General features: G+C 67.9%; 2 protein-coding genes across 9 annotated transcripts in view; one reads left to right on the forward strand and one right to left on the reverse strand.

The window, feature by feature from the left end:
• Positions 1 to 14,399, reverse strand: part of STS (steroid sulfatase) — a 375,016-nt gene extending 360,617 nt beyond the window's left edge. For 2 of the 7 annotated variants that reach the window (XM_054695865.1, XM_054695864.1), the window contains exon 1: positions 14,195 to 14,399. The gene's annotated coding sequence lies outside the window, so the exon portion shown is untranslated. Of the gene's footprint in view, positions 1 to 5,123; positions 5,173 to 6,703; positions 6,803 to 7,015; positions 7,385 to 14,194 lie in introns of those variants that run through there. The other 5 variants (XM_054695866.1, XM_037512739.2, XM_037512738.2 and 2 more) reach the window with 4 other exon arrangements.
• Positions 5,075 to 19,299, forward strand: PUDP (pseudouridine 5'-phosphatase). 2 transcript variants are annotated; one of them, XM_037512745.2, is made up of 4 exons: positions 5,075 to 5,154; positions 13,041 to 13,259; positions 16,389 to 16,618; positions 18,136 to 19,299. In XM_037512745.2, the coding sequence occupies exons 1-4, from the start codon at positions 5,085 to 5,087 to the stop codon at positions 18,310 to 18,312; spliced, it is 696 nt and encodes a 231-aa protein (XP_037368642.1). In that variant the 5' UTR covers positions 5,075 to 5,084; the 3' UTR covers positions 18,313 to 19,299. The 2 variants fall into 2 exon arrangements, with proteins under 2 accessions (XP_037368642.1, XP_054551845.1); XM_054695870.1 differs by lacking the exons at positions 5,075 to 5,154; positions 13,041 to 13,259 and adding an exon at positions 14,165 to 14,617.
• The last annotated feature ends 704 nt before the right edge of the window (positions 19,300 to 20,003 follow it).

Raw genomic sequence — 20,003 nt, forward strand, 5'->3', positions numbered from 1 at the left:
GACAGAACGGTCCCCCGAAGCTAAGCACACGCACAAGGTGGACAGAACGGTCCCCCAAGCTAAGCACACGCACAAGGTGGACAGAACGGCCCCCCGAAGCTAAGCACACGCACAAGGTGGACAGAACGGCCCCCGAAGCTAAGCACACGCACAAGGTGGACAGAACCCCGAAGCTAAGCACACGCACAAGGTGGACAGAACGGTCCCCCCAAGCTAAGCACACGCACAAGGTGGACAGAACGGTCCCGAAGCTAAGCACACGCACAAGGTGGACAGAACGGCCCCCCGAAGCTAAGCACACGCACAAGGTGGACAGAACGGTCCCCCAAGCTAAGCACACGCACAAGGTGGACAGAACCCCCGAAGCTAAGCACACGCACAAGGTGGACAGAACGGTCCCCCCGAAGCTAAGCACACGCACAAGGTGGACAGAACGGTCCCCCCGAAGCTAAGCACACGCACAAGGTGGACAGAACGGTCCCCCCAAGCTAAGCACACGCACAAGGGTGAGCCGAGCCGCGTGTGCCCCGGCGGCGGCAGCAGGGCCTCGCTTGGCTGCTGCACTCACTCCGCTCACTCTTGCCCGCAGGCGCCCGGCGAGGGAGGGACCTGAGCCGCCGCAGCCCTGGAGTAAATACTCCCCGGAGCGGAGCGGAGCAGCGCCTGGCTGCTGCCGTATCTCCAGATCTCGGCGAGGGCGGGAGGGAGGGAAGCCAACTCACCCGCTGGGTGGCTTCAGACAGCGGCTGCGGGCGGGCAGAGGCGGTCGGTCTGCGGCCAGCACCAGGGACGCCCGCGGTCCCGAGCAGTTATAGGGCCCGTCCCGGGCATCAAGTCATCCCCGGGGAATTGGCGAATCTATCATAAAAAAGCTATTCAGCAGCGGCACTTCCCCGCCCGGCCGGCTCACGCCCCACGTGTCTCAGATATAAATCAGAGCGATGCTGGACTTCCTGGACGGCAGGGGCGGGCGGCCGTGGGTGCTGCTGACCGGCCGGGGCGGCCGCCGCGGGGGCGAGGGTGTCCCCTGCCTCGTGGCGGGCCCGGCGAGGGGGGCGGGCTGGCCACGCACGCGGGGGGCGGCCCTGGCTGGGGATGCTCTCTGGACGCCGGATGGACACACAGATGCCGCAGGGCCTTCAGCACACGGGTCCACCGTGGACAGGCCCCGCGGTGCACTCCCACCAGGCCGGCGGTCAGGCACTGAGCAAGGTCCACCCGGGGGTCACGGGGTGAACAAGCCCAGCCCCGGGATCAACAAGGCCTGCCCTGGGGGTCAGGGGATCAGCAGAGCCCGTCCCAGGGGTCAGGGGTTCAGCAAGGCCCACCCCGGGGTCAGCAAGGCCCACCCTGGGATCAGGGGTTCTTCAAAGCCCACCCCAGGGGTCATGGTGTCAGGAAGGCCCATCCTGGGGATCAGGGGGTCGGCAAGGCCCACCCCAGGGGTCCAGGGGTCAGCAAGGCCCACCCCAGGGGTCAGGGTGTCAGCAAGGCCCATCCTGGGGATCAGGGTGTCGGCAAGGCCCGCCCCAGGGGTCCAGGGGTCAGCAAGGCCCACCCCAGGGGTCAGGGTGTCAGCAAGGCCTGCCCTGGGGATCAGGGTGTCAGCAAGGCCCGCCCCAGGGGTCCAGGGGTCAGCAAGGCCCACCCCGGGGGTCAGCAAGGCCTGCCCTGGGGATTAGGATGTCAGCAAGGCCCATCCTGGGGATCAGGGGTCAGCAAGGCCTCAGGGGTCAGGGGTCAGGAAGGCCCACCCCAGGGGTCCAGGGGTCAGCAAGGCCCACCCCTGCGGATCAGGGGGTCAGCAAGACCCACCCCGGGGGTCAGGGGGTCAGGAAGGCCCACCCCAGGGGTCAGCAAGGCCCATCCTGGGGATCAGGGGTTCTTCAAGGCGCACCCCAGGGGTCAGGGTGTCAGGAAGGCCCATCCTGGGGATCAGGGGGTCAGCAAGGCCTGCCCTGGGGATCAGGGTGTCAGCAAGGCCCATCCTGGGGATCAGGGGGTCAGCAAGGCCTGCCCCAGGGGTCCAGGGGTCAGCAAGGCCCACCCCGGGGGTCAGGGGGTCAGTAAGGCCCACCCCTGGGGTCAGGGCTTAGTAAGGCCAGCCCTGGTGGTCAGGTGGTCAGTAAGGCCAGCCCTGGGGGTCAGCAAGGGCAGCCCCAGGGATCAGGAGGTTAGCAAGGCCTGCCCTGGGGATGAGGGGGTCAGAAAGGCCCGCCCCGGGGGTCCAGGGATCAGCAAGGCCAGCCTGGGGCCGCGAGGCCAGCACGTAGCCGCACCGTGGTGGAAGCACCTGGACCCTGTGGTCCAGCTGAGTGTCCCACCTCTTGGGTCCAAGCTGTCCGGGATCTCTCACTCCCTGCCTGCTCTCTGGCCCTCCTGCCCCTCCTGTCGTTCCTCTGTTGTGTTCATGGGTGTCGGGGTGGGGGGCTTAGCCACACTCAGTGTCTCCGCTTTCGGGGTTCCATGCCAGAAATAACCACAGCCGTTCCTCCTCGGGGCCGCAGCCCTCGTCCCGTGATGCACACAGAGCAGACCCGGCTCCGGGGTCTCGCGTCCACCCCGAGCCCCGGGCAGACCTCGGCGAGGAGCAGCAGGACCGGGAGACGGCCGTGGCCCCCGCGCTCTGCCGGGTCTTGGGGGAAGCGGGAAGTTTCCCACCAGCCTGGACTCCGGACGCCGACGGCCCAGGCTCTCACCCACTGTCCGGCGCCCACGAGCGTCCCGTGCTTATACTGGGGGGACAGGTGCCCCCAGGGCCTCCCTACCTGCACGGAGCCCGGGACCGGCGGCCCTGTCCCGGCCGGTGAGCGGAAGGGGACTCGGGGTCAGGGAGCCGGGGTTGGTCCGCCGGGGACTTCCACAGAGTGACCTCCAGACACCCGCCCCGGGCTGCACCCGGGGACCCTCCAGCTGAAACCCAGCCTGCGGTCGGCGCCCACTTTCAAGAGCCTGAGGAGTGGGCTGGTGGCTGGTGGCAGCCCCGCAGCCCCGACAAGCAGGGCAGGAGCTGGCCCGCGGGCACCAGCAAGGACAGGGTCATTCCCCACGCCTCGGGCACTGCTGGAATCAAGACCAGGCATGTCAGAGCCGCTCTGGCATGCGGCTGGCCCGGAGTCATGCTCTCTGCTGGGGCCTCGGGAGGGCCGCGGCCGGCACCAGGAGTCCCGGCTCCTTCCAGGCTTACTCATCCAGGAGGGGGCCTCCGGGGCTGCCCCCACCCCGGGAGCTCTGCCCCCAAGCTCTGAGCCCTTCCCCGCCTGGCTGAGGCCTGCTGCTTCTGGCTGGAAATCTGCAGGAGGTTCCGGGGGCCTCGGCTCCCTTAAGATCTGACACTCCCCCTGGCACAGCCCGGGGGTCTCCCCGTTCCTACGCCTTCCCTGGGGTCACCTCTGCCGGTCTGAATTCTCGGGAGTCCCTCCCCTGCCTTTAAGATCATGCCTTTTATCTAAAGCACCTGCAGAAATGTCATGTTCCTACCGAGGAAAACAATTCCCAAGGCCCCCGAGGTGGTGATGGGGTGACCGCTAGGTGCCGAATGATGCTGCCCTGGAAAAACAAATTATCTATGATGCTGCCCCGAACCCCAGAACCTCAGCATGCAACGGTGTTTCAAAACCAGGTCTTGACGGCAGCGTTAGGTTCAATGAGATCCCAAGAGCGAGTGTTAATCTGACACCACGGGCAGCCCCAAGGGGACTCGGGACCAGCCGGGCGGACGGGCTTCTTCGAAGCTTCATCACAGGCCGGCCTGGCCAGCAGGCCTCAGGGGCCCAGCCTGCAGGCCTCAGGCAGTGCATCTGCAGCTCGGCTCCCCAGGCCGGGGTGCTCTCTGCACCAGCTGCCACATCCGGTCCCCTCCCGCCGCAGGGACCCTCCCTGAGGCCGGGTCCTCACCCGCCGCTGCTGCTGGCCCTCGCCTGGGGACACGGGCCTGGGAAGCCCCGCGTGCACTGGCCACACTGCCCGCCTGCGGGAGCCTGGGCTGCTGCTGTCACCCGCGCCCGGGGAGACCGAGGCACAGGGTCTGGGGGTGTCGTGGCCCCAGCAGCTGGACCCCAGCTCGTGCGCTGCTGGACACACGCCCTCCTGTGCAGCCACGGGCTCTGTGGGTTCTGCCCTGCCAGGGGCACTTCCAGGCTGCCGGTGCCGTGCAACCCGCCAGGAACAGGGTCAGGGGCTCGGGGGGCGGAGCAGGGGGGCTCCGGGGTCGCAGCACGAAGCTGGGCCCGAGCAGGGAGGTCAGCACAGGCGCAACCCCAGCTGGGCGAGCCGGGCAGCAGCCACGGCAGCTCCCCCCGAGGAGCCTCGAGCTCTGCTCATCCTGCTGGGCGCCTGGGCCCGTGCCCGGCTTCGGGGCTCCCCCAGGCCGGGTTTGGGGCGACGCCCCAGGCCAGGAGGCTGCAGGACCCGCGGGGGTTGCAGGGCCCGCGACTGCGCATGCGCGCGGCTGCAGGCGGGGGACGCCCGAGGGGCGCGGGCGGGCAAAACCGGGGGGGGGGGGGAAAGCCCTTTGGGGCGCGCGGGCGGGCGCCCGGGGCGCCAGCCCGCCTGGCCAGAGCCCCCGGCCGCGCCCGCCCCTGGCGAACCCCCGTGGCGCCAGCCTGCGCCCCTCTGCAGCCCCGGGGCGCCCCGACTCTGGGCCCTTGTCGCGCCCGCCCGCGCCGCCCGCGGCTCTGCGGGGGTCGACGTCCCGGGCGCGCGTGCGCGGCCCCGAGCGCGTGCGCGTGCGCGACGCCGCCTCGCTTGCTCCGGAGGGTCCCAGGGACGACGCCCGGGGCGCGCGTTTCGAGGAAGGGGCTGCCGGGGCCGCGCATGCGCAGAGCGGCCCGAGCGGCGCTCCCGCGCGCGCGTGCGCAGAACAGACCGGCCGTACACGCGCGGCATGGGGGAGGCGGCCCGGGCGCGCGTGCGCAGAGGGGCCCGGGCGGGCCCGCGGGGGCGAGGCGGCCGCGGCGCGCATGCGCAGAGCGGCTCGGCCGGGAGCGGGGCGCGGGCGCGCGCGGCGCGGGCGCGCGGGCGCGCGGCCGGCCCGCCCGGGGCGCGCCGGCTCCCCGCCCCCACGCGGCCGCGACGATCGCAGGATGGCGGCGCCCGAGCCCGCGCCGCGGCCCGTCACCCACCTGCTCTTTGACGTGGACGGCCTGCTCCTGGGTGCGTACGCGCGGGCCCGGCGCAGCCCGGAGGGCGGCCTGGAGGCGGCGGCCCGGCGCCCGCGCGGGCCCCGCCGGCCTCAGTTTCCCCGCGCGCCGCCGCCGCGCGCGCGTCCCGGCTGCGGGGCGCGGGGCTGGGCCGCAGGCCGGAGGGGACGTGGGGGCCGGAGGCGGCGCGTCCCGCAGCGCCGGGCCCGCCCCTGCGCCCCCCGCGGCCCCCCTGCCGGCGGGGCGCGTGCAGCGGCGGCTGCGCCCCGAGGCGCGCCCCCAGCCTGACCCCTGCGCCCTGCTCGCCGCTCTGCACCCCCTGCTGCACCCCCTGCTGCCCAGCGCCCGCTCAGCCCCCCTGCACCCGCGGGCGCGTGGCTCAGCTCCCCTGCACCCCCAGACGCACAGGCCCAGCCCCCCGCACCCCCAGGCTTGTGGCTCAGCTCCCCTGCACCCCCAGGTGCGTGGCTCAGCTCCCCTGCACCCCTAGGCGCGTGGCTCAGCTCCCCTGCACCCCCAGACGCACAGGCCTAGCCCCCTGCACCCCCAGGCTTGTGGCTCAGCTCCCCTGCACCCCCAGACGCACAGGACCAGCCCCCTGCACCCCCAGGCTTGTGGCTCAGCTCCCCTGCACCCCCAGGAGCGTGGCTCAGCTCCCCTGCACCCCTAGGCGCGTGGCTCAGCTCCCCTGTACCCCCAGGCGCGTGGCTCAGCTCCCCTGCACCCCCAGACGCACAGGCCTAGCCCCCTGCACCCCCAGGCTTGTGGCTCAGCTCCCCTGCACCTCCAGACGCACAGGACCAGCCCCCTGCACCCCCAGGCTTGTGGCTCAGCTCCCCTGCACCCCCAGACGCACAGGACCAGCCCCCTGCACCCCCAGGCGCGTGGCTCAGCTCCCCTGTACCCCCAGACGCACAGGCCCAGCCCCCTGCACCCCCAGGCGCATGGCTTAGCTCCCCTGCACCCCCAGGCGCGTGGCTCAGCCCCCTGCACCCCCAGATGCACAGGCTCAGCTCCCCTGCACCCCCAGGCACACAGGCTCAGCTCCTCTGCACCCCCAGATGCACAGGCCCAGCCCCCTGCACTCCCAGGCACAGGGCTCAGGCCCCTGTACACCCAGGCACATAGCCGAGCCCTGCAAACTCCATGCACTCCCAAGTGCACTGCCCAGTCCCCCAGACTCCCTGCACCCCCTTCCTCAGACATTCCTGCAGCCCAGGGCTCACTGGGCATAGGGCCCAACCCGCTCTCCCCACCCCCCACACCCAGGCCCAGGGCCCAACCCCAAACTCCATGCACACCCAAGTGCACTGCCCAGCCCCCCCCAGACTCTCAGACCCTCGTACAAGCCCAGGTGCACGGCCCAGCCCCCCTGCACCCTCAGGTACACAGCCCAGCCCCCCAAACTGCATGCACAGCCAAGTGCACTGCCCAGCCCCCCAAATGCTCTGCCTCTCCTTCCTCAGACATTCCAGCACACCCGGGGCGCTGCCCAGCTGCCCTGCTCCGTCCCCCTCCCTGCCCCACCCACACTCAGCCCCTTCCCCAGACTCCCTGCATACCCAGGTACATGGCCCAGCACCCCAGATTCCCTGCTCCCCCAGGATCGCGACCCAGCCCGGCCGCTGCTGTGCTGGCTGCAGGCCCAGCCCTGCCTGAACTCCCAGCGCCCAGCAGGCCCGGACGGCCTTGGTGCATGCGGAGGTGGACGTGGCCTGCCCGGACAGCGCCACCCCTGCGAGCTTGCACCTCCAGGCAGGACTGTCCCCTCCACAGCCCCGGGGGGGCCTCCTCTGCCCACTGGTGTCAGCACTGGGGACGGACCCTGCTGCAGAGATGCCCGCAGGCCTGGTCTTACCCTGGCCTGGTCTTACCCTGGTCAGCCTGGTCTTACCCCGGCCGCTGTGCCTTGGGCTTGCTCCTGGGAGCCAGCGGGGCCGGAAGGTCCTTGGGGAGGCACGAGACCTCCTCTTTGGCTCAGAGAGGTGCCTCACTTGCCCAAGGTCACACAGCCTCCCCGGAGCGCCTGCTGTGATCGGATCGATGTGCTTCTAAATATAACGCGCTGCCCAGCTCGCCTGCCCCATCCTTGCCCTGCCCATCCGGCCATCTCCGAGGCTGCTCAAGGGGTGCGATTCTGTTTCGGGGTCACGCAGAACACGGCCTGGGTCTTAGGGACCCAGAGATACAAAGGGGCGCGTCCCCCAGCAAACCCCTCCTTCCGAGCCGCTGTCTCCCGGGGAGTGACCTCCACAGCGGCTGGGGAGGTAGTTTGGGGGGTAGTGTGTGGACTCGGTGCCCGCCCGGGCGCTCAAGGTCACTCAAGGTCCAATAAACTGGGGGCGGCCCGAGGAATCCCGATGCCAGCTCGCGTCTCGTTAAATCCAGGTTTATGGAGCTTGTAAAGGAGCCGGGGTCAGCCCTGAGGCCCCACACTCAGCCCTGCCCTGGACAGGTGCTGGGACTGGGGCGCCTGGGGGGCGTCCCCAGCCGGGGTCCTCTCTGCTGACAGCCCCCCGGCCCTCGTCCTCCGAGCTGCGCACAGCACCAGGAGTTTGTGCAACTTGGGGGGCGGTCAGACCCCTCATCTGCTGCCCGTCCTGACCGCGAAAGCTTCTCTGCGGCTGCGCAGTCTTGCGGGAGCTCCTGAGAGGCGGCACCTTTGCTTGCAGTGCCCTGTCCCCCGCCCGGGGGTGCCTCCGCCTCGGTACTCTGGGGGCCGCGCCGCGTCCCTCCTGCATCCCCTCCCTGCACATCCCCCTGGAGCCCCAGCTCTCAGGCACCCGGGGCAGCCTCTCAGAGTTGGGGGGGCCTCCCCCAGGGTGCTGGCTGGTTCCGGCGCCCCATTCTCAGGAAGTGAGGCGGAAAGGGGGGGGGTTGTGAGCAAACAGCTCAGGGACTCCGGGTCCTGCTCGTGCACACGCAGGTCAGCTGCTCGTGCACACGCATGTGCAGGGAGAGCAGCAAGTCATGCACGGGGCGGGACAGGGCCTGGGTGGACGGGACAGGCCGCAGCCAGCACCTGGGCGGGGGGTCTGGACCGTCCACTGTAAACAAGGAGGCCGGGGCGGCCCCTTCGCGGGCCGGCGCCGACTCAGCAGACGCAGAACCCCTTAAAGTTTGCTCGTGGCGACACTCAGACCCCGGGAAGGGAACCGCAGGCGTGCGTCTTCCTGCGTGGACGCCTTCGGCGTGGCGGGTGACCCCTGCCTGGGCACGGCCCCCGAGAGGCTGGGACGCACCTGCTCTCTGTCGGGGCCCCCGACCCCTGGGCCGCGGAGAGGCAGGGCCGACGTGGGGGCGGCTGCACCCGGCTGGCCCGGCCACGCGTGGTCACGGACGCCCAGGGGGGTCAGACTGATCCCGCCCTGCCCCCTGACCTCACCCAGGGGGTGTCTTCCGTCGCTGGCGCCCTAAAGCCGATGGCAGGGATGTCGTTCCGTGACGGTTCTCGGGAGAAGGACCTGCCGAGGCGCTGTCCTTCTCGGAGACCCAGGAGGTGGACGCACGCAGGGCTGGTCACTCCCCACCTTAACCTCATGCCCCGGGAGCCCGGCAGCCCCTCAGGAGCCCGGGGCACAAGTTTGGGGGTGGCCCGGCCCGGACGGCTGGGCCGGCCTGTGCCCGTGCTGACCGCACTGCCCTTTGGAAGCCTCGCAACTCCCAGCGCCGGTCAGGCCGGGCCAGGGCCCGTCGGAGCCCGCGGGTCCCCCGGTACCTGTGAGGGTGCAGACACTGAGGGGACGGTCGCCATGGCCGGCAGAGCCAGGGCCGACCGCCTGCCTCTCCGGTGTCCCCCATGGGGCAGGCCAGCAGAGTCCCGGGAGCGCTGTGGCCGCCTACCTAGAGCTGCCCTGACCAGCCGGGCACTGACCAGCCCTGCCACTGGTCAGCCCCCCTGTCCCGGGCACTGACCAGCCCTGCCTGCCCGGGGAATGGACAGCCTGTCCGGCTCAGGCAGCGGCCAGCCTGATAAAAGCACCTGGACTCGCCCTGTGGGCACGGCAGGCCGCCAGCCGTCCCGGGCAGGGCAGTGGCCAGCGTGGCCGGCAGACGGGTGCTCTCTGCCGTGGACAGCTTGTCTGGGGACAGGGCTTGGCACTCTCTAGGACTTTAGGGGAAAAGCAGGGCAGGGCCGTCCCCCGAGAGCGCATGCTGTCCTCGTGTTGAGGGCGTCCCTGCACGGGAAGCGGGCCCAGTGGCGAGTCCGAGGGCAGGTGCGTCTGTGGGGCCACCCTCCTGCCAGGGCCGGCCGGCAAACCCCAGGGGGACGGGCATGGAGCTGCGGCCCCCCCAGCCTGGCGGGCTCCTTGGCCGCCGGGGACTCGTGTTTCCAGACGAGGGAGAGGGACGAGCCCTGGAAGCTGCCGCTGCAGGGCAGCCTCGCCGGGGGCCGTGCAGCCCCCTGTGGGCGGTGGTCACTCAACCCAGCGCCGTCTTGGGGCCGGGCACTGCCCAGCCTGCCCATCAGGGCACTGCCCTTCCCTGCCACCGGCCAGTCCCGCCATCCCGTGCCGGCCGCGGCTGCTAATGAAACGCTGGGGTCCCTGTGATCTCCCGCGTGGCTCACCGCTCTTAATGAAACGTTGGGGTCCCCCTAATTGCATCCTGGCACCGGCTTCCCAGACACCTCCTTCCCCTAATTACGGTCCGAGCCGGGGCTGGCGGCCTCGCCGGGCTGAGGCGGCCCTCCCGTCCCGTCCTCCCACGTGGCGCTGTCAGCTCTCAGCTGCAGGCGCTCGGGTGCCGGGTGCAGCGACGCCCTCCGGTCAGCAGCCACCCCGTCCGGAGCGGGGGCTGGGGCCTCCCTGCTCTCGTTAGGGGGCCACCAGCTGGCCCTCGAGCTGCCTGTGCCTCATCCCACGACTCATTTTCGCTCCATCTCGTGGTCTCCGACTCCCCGCACGGCGTCCTCTGAATATTCAGGTGTTGGGGTCAGCGTCCAGGTCTGCGTGAACCCAGGTGTCCAAGGGACATCTCGAGGTTCACGGCATGTCCACGCGGGGTCCTTTCACTGCATGTCCATGCGGGGCGCTTTGCTCCTGATCCCTGGTGCATCTGCAGAGCTGAGTTTCTGCCCCGCGGTCACCTCTCCGGGGAGGAACGGCCGCTCCAGGCTGACCAGGAGGGTGTGTGTGTCTCGCTGTGGCTGGGGGCCTCCGTTGTGGGCGTCTGTCTTGTCGACTGGGCTTCTGGTGACGACGGGTCACCCCCGTCTGCTTCCCCTGGGAAGTGGCGGCGTCGGAGTCCCCAACTACTACGGTGGAGGACGTCTCTCTCCGTCCCCCTCCGTCCTGGTCACTGGCTCCTGCCCCTGTGCCGTTTTAATTCTCGTGTCTTTCGTTACACAGTTTTCGCGACATCACAGCTCCCGCCCCCACGGGGCAGGATGACCCCGGTCTTCATGTCATCCCGCAGCCGTCAGCGTCGCTGAGGTGTAGAAAGGCCCCCGGGGACGGTTCCGAGTCGGTCCTCGCATAATGAGCCCGACGGGCCAGCCCGGCTTCACCCGGGACGCGGCCTGCCCCGGTGTTGCCAGACCTCGGAGAGGATGTTTTCCGACCCCAGCAGAAGGCAGCGCTCTCTCCCGGCCTGGCCTTGGGGTGCAGCTGCTGTTCCAGGCGCTACCCAAGCATCCGAGGAGGAAAATACCCGTTGACTGGGCTGGGGAGCAGGTGCAGACTCCAAGGCTGCTCCCCCGGGTCTCACGGGCTGTGGGTGCCGCGTCTCCCGAACCCCATCCTGGACGGGGAAACCGACCCCCACGGCCACCCCGGGCCCCCCAGCGCGCCCCAGGAGAGTCTTGCTGAGTGAGCCTGATGCCAACAGAAAAACAATAACCAACAGGGTGGTGGTGGGGGGAGATAAAGATCCTTCTCCCTAAGACTCTCGCCACCTCCTCGTGGGGAAACACAACGTCCACACCCCGGCGTCCACACCTCCTGGGGTCTAAAAGCCGCGAGCACACGGGAGGACCCGGGAGGGCACGGGAGGGCAGAGGTCGCCAGACTCTGGGACCGGGAAGGAACCGAACTCAGCAGCATTCCCTGCGCGTGGCTGTGCCGCGGCCCGCAGAGAACCACCCCCTGTGCACGCAGCGGACGGCCCCGCCGGTCAGCAGCGGGCGTCAGACCAGCGTCTCGCGCCCAGACGTTTCTTGAACCCGTGACCACGCGCCTGACCCTCTGCCCAGCTCCGCTCGGCTCTTGCATCTCTCTTGAACTCTCAGTGCAGGCCCAGGGCCATCCCTGCCACGGCTGCCCGCTCGTGGGCACCTACCTGGGGTCCTCTCTGTCCGAGGCGTCCCTGTCTCCGCGGACAAGCTGGCCAGCGCCACGGCGGAGGGTCCGGCGGCCAGCTCTGCTCTTAAATGCTCCTTCCAGCTGTCGGCCCCGTAATTACACACTCAGGAGGTGCTTCAGCAGCGTCCACTGGGGCCACGTGGGTGTGGGGACAGGGCCCCAGGGACAGGTGCCCCAGACAGGCAGGCTCCCTGCGGGGTGCTTGGCCTGGAGGAGGCAGGAGGCTGCTCAGGCCCGGGCGGGGCTCCCGCGGGTGGGGGCTGGGCAGGAGCAGAGGACGTCAATCTCACCGGGGCCGGGAGAGGCAGACGTAGCCGGAGCCCGCTGGTCAGCCCCCGCAGGCCACCCACGAGCAGCAGGCTGGACGGGTCTCCCGCAGCTCCCTGCCGGCTTCGGGGACGGCCCGGCCACATTGGTCTTGTCCTGCGAGGCGGGGGGACTGGGGTGACCCCCAGGCCAGGTCTGGACAGCGAGGACGCCCAGGGTGAGGGCGAGAAGGGCTCCGGCGCCGTGCGGCAGACCCAGGCTGTCCTGGAGGGGCGGTTCCGGCGCCGTGAGGGTTGCGCTGGGAGGTCAGCACCCAGGGGCCGACCGTCTCCCTGCTGCACGGCCCTGGGGAGCTGCTGTGGGGCCTTCGGGCTGTTGACCAGGCACAGGGGCCATGGCCAGGGGCGCCGATGGCTCTGGGCCACGGGGGTGCGCGTGGGGTGCCCTCAGGGCCGCGGGAGGCCAGGAAGGGAGGGGCTGGAGCTGGCCGCGTCCCAAGGCCCCTGGGTCCAGCCTGCTTGCAGGCGGCTCAGCCACTGCCCTCTCGGGACCTGAGTGTCTGGGCCCGACTTTTCACCTTCACCCGGCGCCCAGGACCTCGAGGCGCCCATGAGCCGGAGCAAGCGTGAGCAGCTGCCCGTGAGCAAGGAGCAAGGCTCCCCGGGGCTGGACGGGGCTGGACGCCGCCCCGTCCCTGCTCCCAGGCCTGCAGGGTGCAGCCAGGACACGACTGGCCCTGGGGCGAGGGAGAGCCCAGCCAGGCGGCAGCCGCGCCCGGCCAGTTGGACGGGCCGGGGAGCCAGGGCCGCGGGGCCGGGAGGAGGCCTCAGCGCCCGACCCAGGGCACACACCCCCTCCGCCGGTGACAGGGATGGCCGTGTGCTCAGCGCTCAGCTCCCAGGGGGGCCACCCAGGGCTCCCCCAGCCCAGGGCCCCGCTTGGCTCCTCCTCAGCTCTGCCTTTGTCTTCGCAGCCCAGGCTCCCCCCAGCCCCGAGTCCCTGCACCCCAGGGTCTCCCCAGCCCAGAGTCCCTGCACCCCAGGGTACCCCATCCCAGAGTCCCTGCACCCCAGGGTCTCCCCAGCCCAGAGTTCCTGCACCCCAGGGTCTCCCCAGCCCAGAGTCCCTGCACCCCAGGCTCCCCCCAGCCCAGTCCCTGCATCCCAGGGTCCACCCAGCCCCGAGTCCCTGCACCCCAGGCTCCCCCCAGCCTAGGGTTCGCCAGCCCCAGCCCCCCCCAACCCAGGTAGCTGCCCCAACTCAACACCTCCCTGCCGTGGCCTGCGGGGGCCGTGGCTCCCCCGCTGACCCCCGCCCCTCTCCTCTGCAGACACGGAGCGCCTGTACTCGGTGGTCTTCCAGGAGATCTGCGGCCGCTACGGCAAGACCTACAGCTGGGACGTGAAGGCCCTGGTGATGGGCAAGAAGGCCCCGGAGGCCGCCCAGGTCATCATCGACGTCCTGCAGCTGCCCATGAGCAAGGAGCAGCTGGTGCAGGAGAGCCAGGCCAGGCTGCAGGAGCTCTTCCCCTCGGCCGCCCTCATGCCAGGTGAGCCCGGCGCCCGCTGGTCCCGGCCCTGGCCCCTCGCGTGGCGCGGCCTCCGATCCCGGCCTGTGCTGCTTGCCGGAAGGGGGACGGTCCAGAATGTTCTAGGCTGCAGGGCCAGAGGACCGCGGAGTGGCCTAAGACCCTCCAGGAGAAGGAGGGACACTGCGTGGTTGGAATTCCTGGCTCCAGGCTCCAGGCGGGGAGACAGGAGGCCCCAGCAGGCCGGTCCCCAGCCTGTCCCTGTTCTCCAGGGTCGTCCGACCTGTCCGTCCTGTTTGTGTCTCAACCCACTTCTTTCCTTAATCCGTCTGGGGAGAGTTGGCGAGTGTGTCCACACTGAGGAGGGGACGGGCGTCTCCTGGCGTAACTTCCAGCGCTCCGGGACTTACGGGCAGAGCTCGCTGTCCGCCCGGCCCTGCAGGTGGCCTCCCGCGTCCACTGTGGTCCTGGACCCTGACATCGGCCTGCCCTGCAGCCCACGCCCCACGGCCGGCCCCGGGGCTCGCCCAGAAGCCCACATCGGGGAACCCTCAGCCCCTGAGGTCCTTCAGCTGCGCTCGCCGGGCAGATGAGTCCGTGCGAGAGCCGGTGACTCCAAGCCTGACTCCGAGGCCAGTCGCTCTGCGCCCCCAGCTCAGCGGGAGGCTCCGGAGCTTGGCGGGGGGCCCTTGGAGCAAGCTGCCAGGCTGGGCACCCAAGGGTCTGCGGCTGAAAGGCCCCCCCAAACCCGGGGCGTTTGCCAGGCCAGGAGTGGACACTGGGGCTCGAGCTGACACTTTCCCCGAACGGGCACGGAGCTCAAAGAGGAGCCCCCCACTTCTCCCCTCCCATCCCCCAGTGCTTGCCCCAGTCCTGATGCCCCTGGGCGAGGCCCCGGTAGGGGAGTGACTCCCCCCACTCCAAGGTGGCCCCACCCCTCCACCCCTAGGCCTCACCTGCCAGCGGCCACAGCATGTGGCGCCTGTTGCTCCTGCAAGGGCTGTGTGCTCAGCTGGTCAGCCCTGTGGAGCCCCCCATAGCCGTGGGCTCACAGCTGCCCATGGACAGTGGGGGCTTCAATCGTTCAGCGGCCAGTGCCTCCGCTCCCCAGGAGAGAGAGTGGCCGGCGGGTCTCCAGGGGCTGCTGCGTTGCAGGCCTGGGTGGTGGGTCGCCCTGGAAACTGATTATGATGCGGGGCAGTGCCCGTGGGCCACCACAGGGGCCAGCCCTGAGTGTGATGTCCATGTGGAGTGGACCAATCCCAGGGGAGCAGCCGAGGAGGATGCAGGGGTGTGTGCTGCCCGGCTTCCTAGCTGGCCGTGCTGGTGTGGACAGATCTCACTGGAGCCTCCTCCCCTCGGCGCCCTGACCGGTGCAGGCAAGGCCTGCGGGGAGCAGCAGGAATGTGCTCGCCGGAAGAGCTTGGGGCCTGGGGCCCGCGGGTGCTTGCCAGCCCTCGCCACTTGCCTGGTGGTGAGGTCGGACCGTGACGCGGCTGTCCTCCTGAACACACTTAAATCACACAGACAGTTCCAGAAAACAAGCACGGGGGTGGCTCTGAGCTTTCTGGAGCTCTGCCGGGGTGGTCAGCTGGACGGGCCGGGGGCTTGGCCTGGAACGTTGTCCAGACAGATCAGTGGGAGAGGCTGGTGCGAGGGGGGCAGAAGCCTCATTCCTGGCTGCGCTGAGATGGGGGGGGTCCTGTGCCCTGGGGTGACCCCGCAAGTGTGGCTCAGAAGGCCAGCACGAGGAGTGCTTTGCCTCTAGGGCGTGGAATTCTCCGAAATGTCGCCCTGTCCGTCTCTGCTTCTCCACCCTCCGCTCCCTGGGTGTGGGAGGAAGTGCAGGGTGTGGGGAGGAGGGTGCCTGTGGTAACCCACCCGTGGGGACCTGTGGGTATGGGGCTCGCCCGGGAAGGCCCCAGCCCTCGAGGACAGGAAGTCATCTGCGTCTTCAGCTCTGCTCCCTAGAAAGCTGCAGCCAGCCGTGAAGCGGGCGGCCCCACCTCGTGGGCGGCTCCTGTCTGTCCACCTCTGCCCGTCCGCATCTCCCTCCTTTTGTTCTCTGCTCTTCTCCGCCCGTCCCTCGTCTGCTTGTGTTTCCTTCCCCGTCTCTGTTTGATGGATTGTGGACCCTTGACAAGGCAGCTGGACATGGAGACTCTCAAGCATCTGGTGCAACAGGTTGTCCTAATCTCTGTAACCCGCCTTTCCGTCCACTAGGGAGCTCTCTGGACTGGATGTCATAAGACTAGAGATAATTTTTTTGAAAGGTCAGTGCTCTGCTCCTTCCTGGCTGAGGTGACCTGGCCCAAGCAGTCGGTAAAATCTGTGTCCGGTGAGCTGGTCATATGCACAGCAGCACGGAGCTGCCCGGGGCCGAGTAGAAACGTGACTGGTGATTTCCTGCCATGTTGGGTAAACGGCCTGACACCACTCTATCCTGTCTTATCTTCTGTCTTCTTACCCCCTCCGTGCCAGAGGACTGGTAAAGCCCACTCCCCGTTTCTCTGCTCACCTGTAAATGTTTGCCTTACGGTTTTCGAGCATGAGTTATCTGTCGCATATGCATTTGGAATGCCGGATCTTCTTGACGGATGGGCCTCTCTGTCCTCACTTATGGCCACGCTTTGCCCCGATGGGTCTGTGAACAAGGTGTCCCCGACTCTCTCTGAAGCAGCTGTTTCTCGATGTGTGTGTCACTTTTTAGCCTTCTATTTTCAACCTGTCTGTGTATTTCGCCTCCCTGTGGGCGCCACATCGCGTGGGAGGAGTGTAGCACTTGCAAAGCCGATACAGGGCCGCGGTCTGCTCACCCCACGTCTCTGCTGGTTTTGACATCCTGCAGCCTTGCTTAGCTCCTGTCTTCCTGGCAGGGTCAGCCTGCCTGTCCCCGTTTGCACCCTGGCAGTTTTCAGCGGGCAGGGATGTCCCTTTGCCTGCCAGGCACCTGCTGTGCTGCCTCGGGAAGGGCCTGTTTGTTCCCCAACCCCATAGGGGCAGGGCCAGGCTCTCCCGCTGCCCCTGTGCCTTCGGCTGACCTTGCTGGTCCTCATCCTCTCCCCAGCAGCTGTGATGGAATCGCTTCCTTGGGTAGGGCCAGGGTCGGGGTCCCCTCCGTGCCCTGACAGCCTCTCCCCTTCCCCCCAGGGGCCGAGAAGCTGATCCGCCACCTGCATGCTCACCGGGTGGCCATCGCTGTGGCCACCAGCTCTGGGACCAGCTCCTTTGAGTCAAAGACCTGCAGGCACAAGGACTTCTTCCGCCTGTTCGACCACGTGGTTCTGGGTGATGACCCTGAGGTGAAGAACGGGAAGCCGGACCCAGACATCTTCCAGGTCTGCGCCCAGCGGTTCTCTCCTGCTGCTCCTGTGGAGAAGGTGCGTCCCGCTGGCCGGGAGGGCGGCTGCTGCTGGGTCAGGGTCGCAGGCGGGAGGGCTGTGTCTGGAGGCAGGTGTCCAGCGGGAGGGCTGCGTCCAGGCCCAGGTGTCCAGGGGGAGGGCTGTGTCTGGGGCCAGGTGTCCAGCGGGAGGGCTGCATCCAGGCCCAGGTGGCCAGCAGGAGGGGCTAGAGCTGTAGGGACAAGGGCTGGGGTGCAAGGGAGGACCTGCAGCCCGTGAGGGTGAGCTCCCAGGATGTCCTCGTTTGTCCTGCCTAGGCAGCTTCTCCCAGACCCAGGCCCTGGGCGCCATTGTCCTCCCCCTGCATCCAGTGACCCAGGCCGTCCCCCCGGGAGGCTCAGAGCCCTCTGGCCTTGCTGTGCTCACATGGCGTGTCAGGCAGGGGAGCAGGTGGGACCAGAGCCAGATGGCCCTTGGCAGGAGCTCGTCCCCCCGCCCCCTGTCCCTGACTGTGGCTGCCCTAGAACAGCTGGGCTGTGTGACCCGTTGGTGTTGGGCGGTTTGGGGGCCTGGGGGCCCTGTCCCGCGGCTTCTGGGGTCCTCACGGCAGCACCAGCATGTCCTCTGGTAGCCTTGCGGCCACAGGGCACCCGGCTGTGCTGCCCAGACCTCAGGGCTGGGACAGCCTGGACCTTCCTTCCCGGGACCCTGCCGGGGCTTGCAGACTCCAAGGAGGGCCTGGTGGCACTGGGCTGTGCCCTGCACCCTGGAGGGCCTCCGGGGCCCAAGTCCCACCAATGTCCTCTGCCTTCCCAGGGTCTTCTCCAGCTGCAGGCTCTGCCGCTGCTGCCGGGGGTCTGCTGCCAGCTTTGGGGGTCTGCTGCCATCTCTGGGGGTGCAGTGATGCTTCTGGGGTCCTGCTGCCGTCTTTGGCGGTCTCATACTGTCTTCCAGGGTCTGGAACCTCCTCTGGGGGTCTACTGCTGTCTTGGGGGTCTGCTGCTGCCCCCGAGGGCCCAACGCTGCCTCCTCTGGGGGTGTGATGATCCTTCTGGGGGTCTGCTGCTGTCCTGGGGGCTCTGCCGCTGTCTTCCTGGATTTGGCACCGTCGTTGGGGATCTGATGCCACCTCTGGAGGCCCGATGCTGATTTGGGGGGGTCTGTGGCTACCTTCAGAGATCTGCTGCTGCCTGTGGGGTTCTGGTGCCGCCTTTGGGGTTCTGACGCCTTCTTCCGGGGCCTGACACCTTCTTCGGGGGCTTGGGGCCCACTATGGCGTCTGCAGGGTCTCCCTACCCCCTGTGGCATCCCCCCAGAGCTCTCCCCCCCAGGGCTCTGGTTCCAGCCCAGGGCAGGGAGGCCCTGGCACACGTGTCCACCAGCCAGGCCCTATGGGGGCGCTTGTCCTGGACACACAAGGCCGGGACTCCCCGGACACCCTCTCTGTCAGATACTGCGACGGTGCCGCCTCCAGCGCCAGCTCCGAACGCACGCTTGGGTCCGTGTCGTCCCACCGCGCAGAGGCCATCTCATCCCCGTCTCTTCCTCGCCCGCAGTGCCTGGTCTTCGAGGACGCCCCCAACGGGGTGGAGGCGGCCCTGGCGGCCGGGATGCAGGTGGTGATGGTCCCGGACACACACTTGAGCCGAGAGCTGACGACCAAGGCCACGCTGGTGCTGAGCTCCCTGCAGGACTTCCGGCCCGAGCTCTTCGGCCTCCCGCCCTACGAGTGAGAGTCGCCGGCCGAGCCCCCTGCTTTCGGGGCCACCCCGCTGTGACCCCACAGCCCTCCCCCACGAGGTCCCCGTGAACCACGATCTGACACGGAGAGAAAGCAGAGCAGAGACGGCCCCGGGGCGGACGTCCTGTGTGTCCCTCCCACCATCTCATTCTGGCCCTGTCAGAAGCACACAGTAGGGCCGCAGCTGGACCTCACGCCAGACCCACAGGTAGACGCACACGCACTTGAATGTCAACAGGCGTGCACGCCTGACACACACGCCTGACACACCTGCCCCAGGCCAGGGCAGGCCCTGACCCACGCTCATGTCTCCTCCTTCTTGGTCTGGCTGAAGCCCGACTGTAAGCTGCGTGTGCATGCGTGTATATGCCGTGTGTATTGCATGTGCAACTACACTGGCCTCCCGCGCCGCGTCACACTCCTGCTCCGCTTGCCCTGCAGCTGAGATCAGCCCGAGGAGGCTGCAGCTGCTCTGTAACCTGAGAACACCACGTGTCCTCTTGCCAGCAAGCGTCTGTCCTCCCGCTGGCCTGGCGGTATCTCCGTGGAGGCCCAGGACGCCGCGTGGCCGTGTCTCCCTAGAGTTCCACACCCGAGCTATTTGAGAATGTGCCTACCTCGAAAACATACTTCCCCCTCGAAGAGTATTTATTTTCCTACCACGTCCTCCGGTGCAAATACGGTGGGATTTCGGAGTATGTCCTTGGTCCCACCGTGATCTTAGTGTCTCTTGCAAGAGCTCGGAGCTGGTAGGAAACCTGCCGTGGTGCGTGTGCCTGCGCTGGATGCTTCAGTGTGTCTGTCCCACCTGCATCTCTGCAGAAAACCCACGTCAGCCTTCTTGGTCTCCCGTGAACGTGTGTCCTCTGTCCAGTCTCCCGCCATCCTGCTGTCACGCCATCCCGTTCCCGTGTCAGTTAATCTGGTTAAATAAAATCATGGGCACTTATTCCTACAATACATGTCTGGGATATGATTTTCCTTTAAAAAAAAAATCCTCTAACAAATGTGCCACATACGTGTGCCTGGCCGACCCTCTCTACATTTTATTGCCCGAACGTTGCACACGTGTGAAGTAGTTTATATATTGTGAGTGACTCACATGCAGCGGCACGTAGATGCTCTGCGGGGGACACTGGCCTGGGGTGTGGAGAAAGACAGCCAGCTGGTGCACCCTGAGGACACTCAGGAGCCCCGTCCGGGGCTAATCTTGGCCTCCTCCGTGCACCCCCCATCCCAGCCCTTCCTTTGAAAATCCTGACAATGAATATTCTCTGCTCCTTTGTCATGGAATAGTTGACCACACACCTGTGGCTTTATTTCTGGGCTTGCTTTTTTTTTTTTTTAATTTTTATTAGATTTATTTATTTATTATTAATTTATTTATTCATTTATATTTATTTTTATTAGATTTATTTATTTATATACTTCTGACTGGGTAAGTGCGGGAGGGTGAGAGGATTCACCAGAGCCAGAGCAGGGAACAGAACAGGCAGACTGACGAAGTACACTGCTGAGGGGAGCAGTGGGCGAGACAGGAGAGGTCTGCGCGCCATGTGGGACCCTCCCCCGGTGGCCGGGGGCGGCCGGGAAGCAGCCGGGGATCGAACCGGCGCTGCAGAGGCTGCGGGCAGCTTCGCAACCCAGCGCTCAACCGCCGCACCACCAGGGAGGCCTTATTTC

This window comes from Talpa occidentalis, unplaced genomic scaffold (assembly GCF_014898055.3).
Source record: "Talpa occidentalis isolate TD23 unplaced genomic scaffold, MPIMG_talOcc4v2.1 talOcc4.15, whole genome shotgun sequence".
Classification (NCBI taxonomy): domain Eukaryota; kingdom Metazoa; phylum Chordata; class Mammalia; order Eulipotyphla; family Talpidae; genus Talpa; species Talpa occidentalis.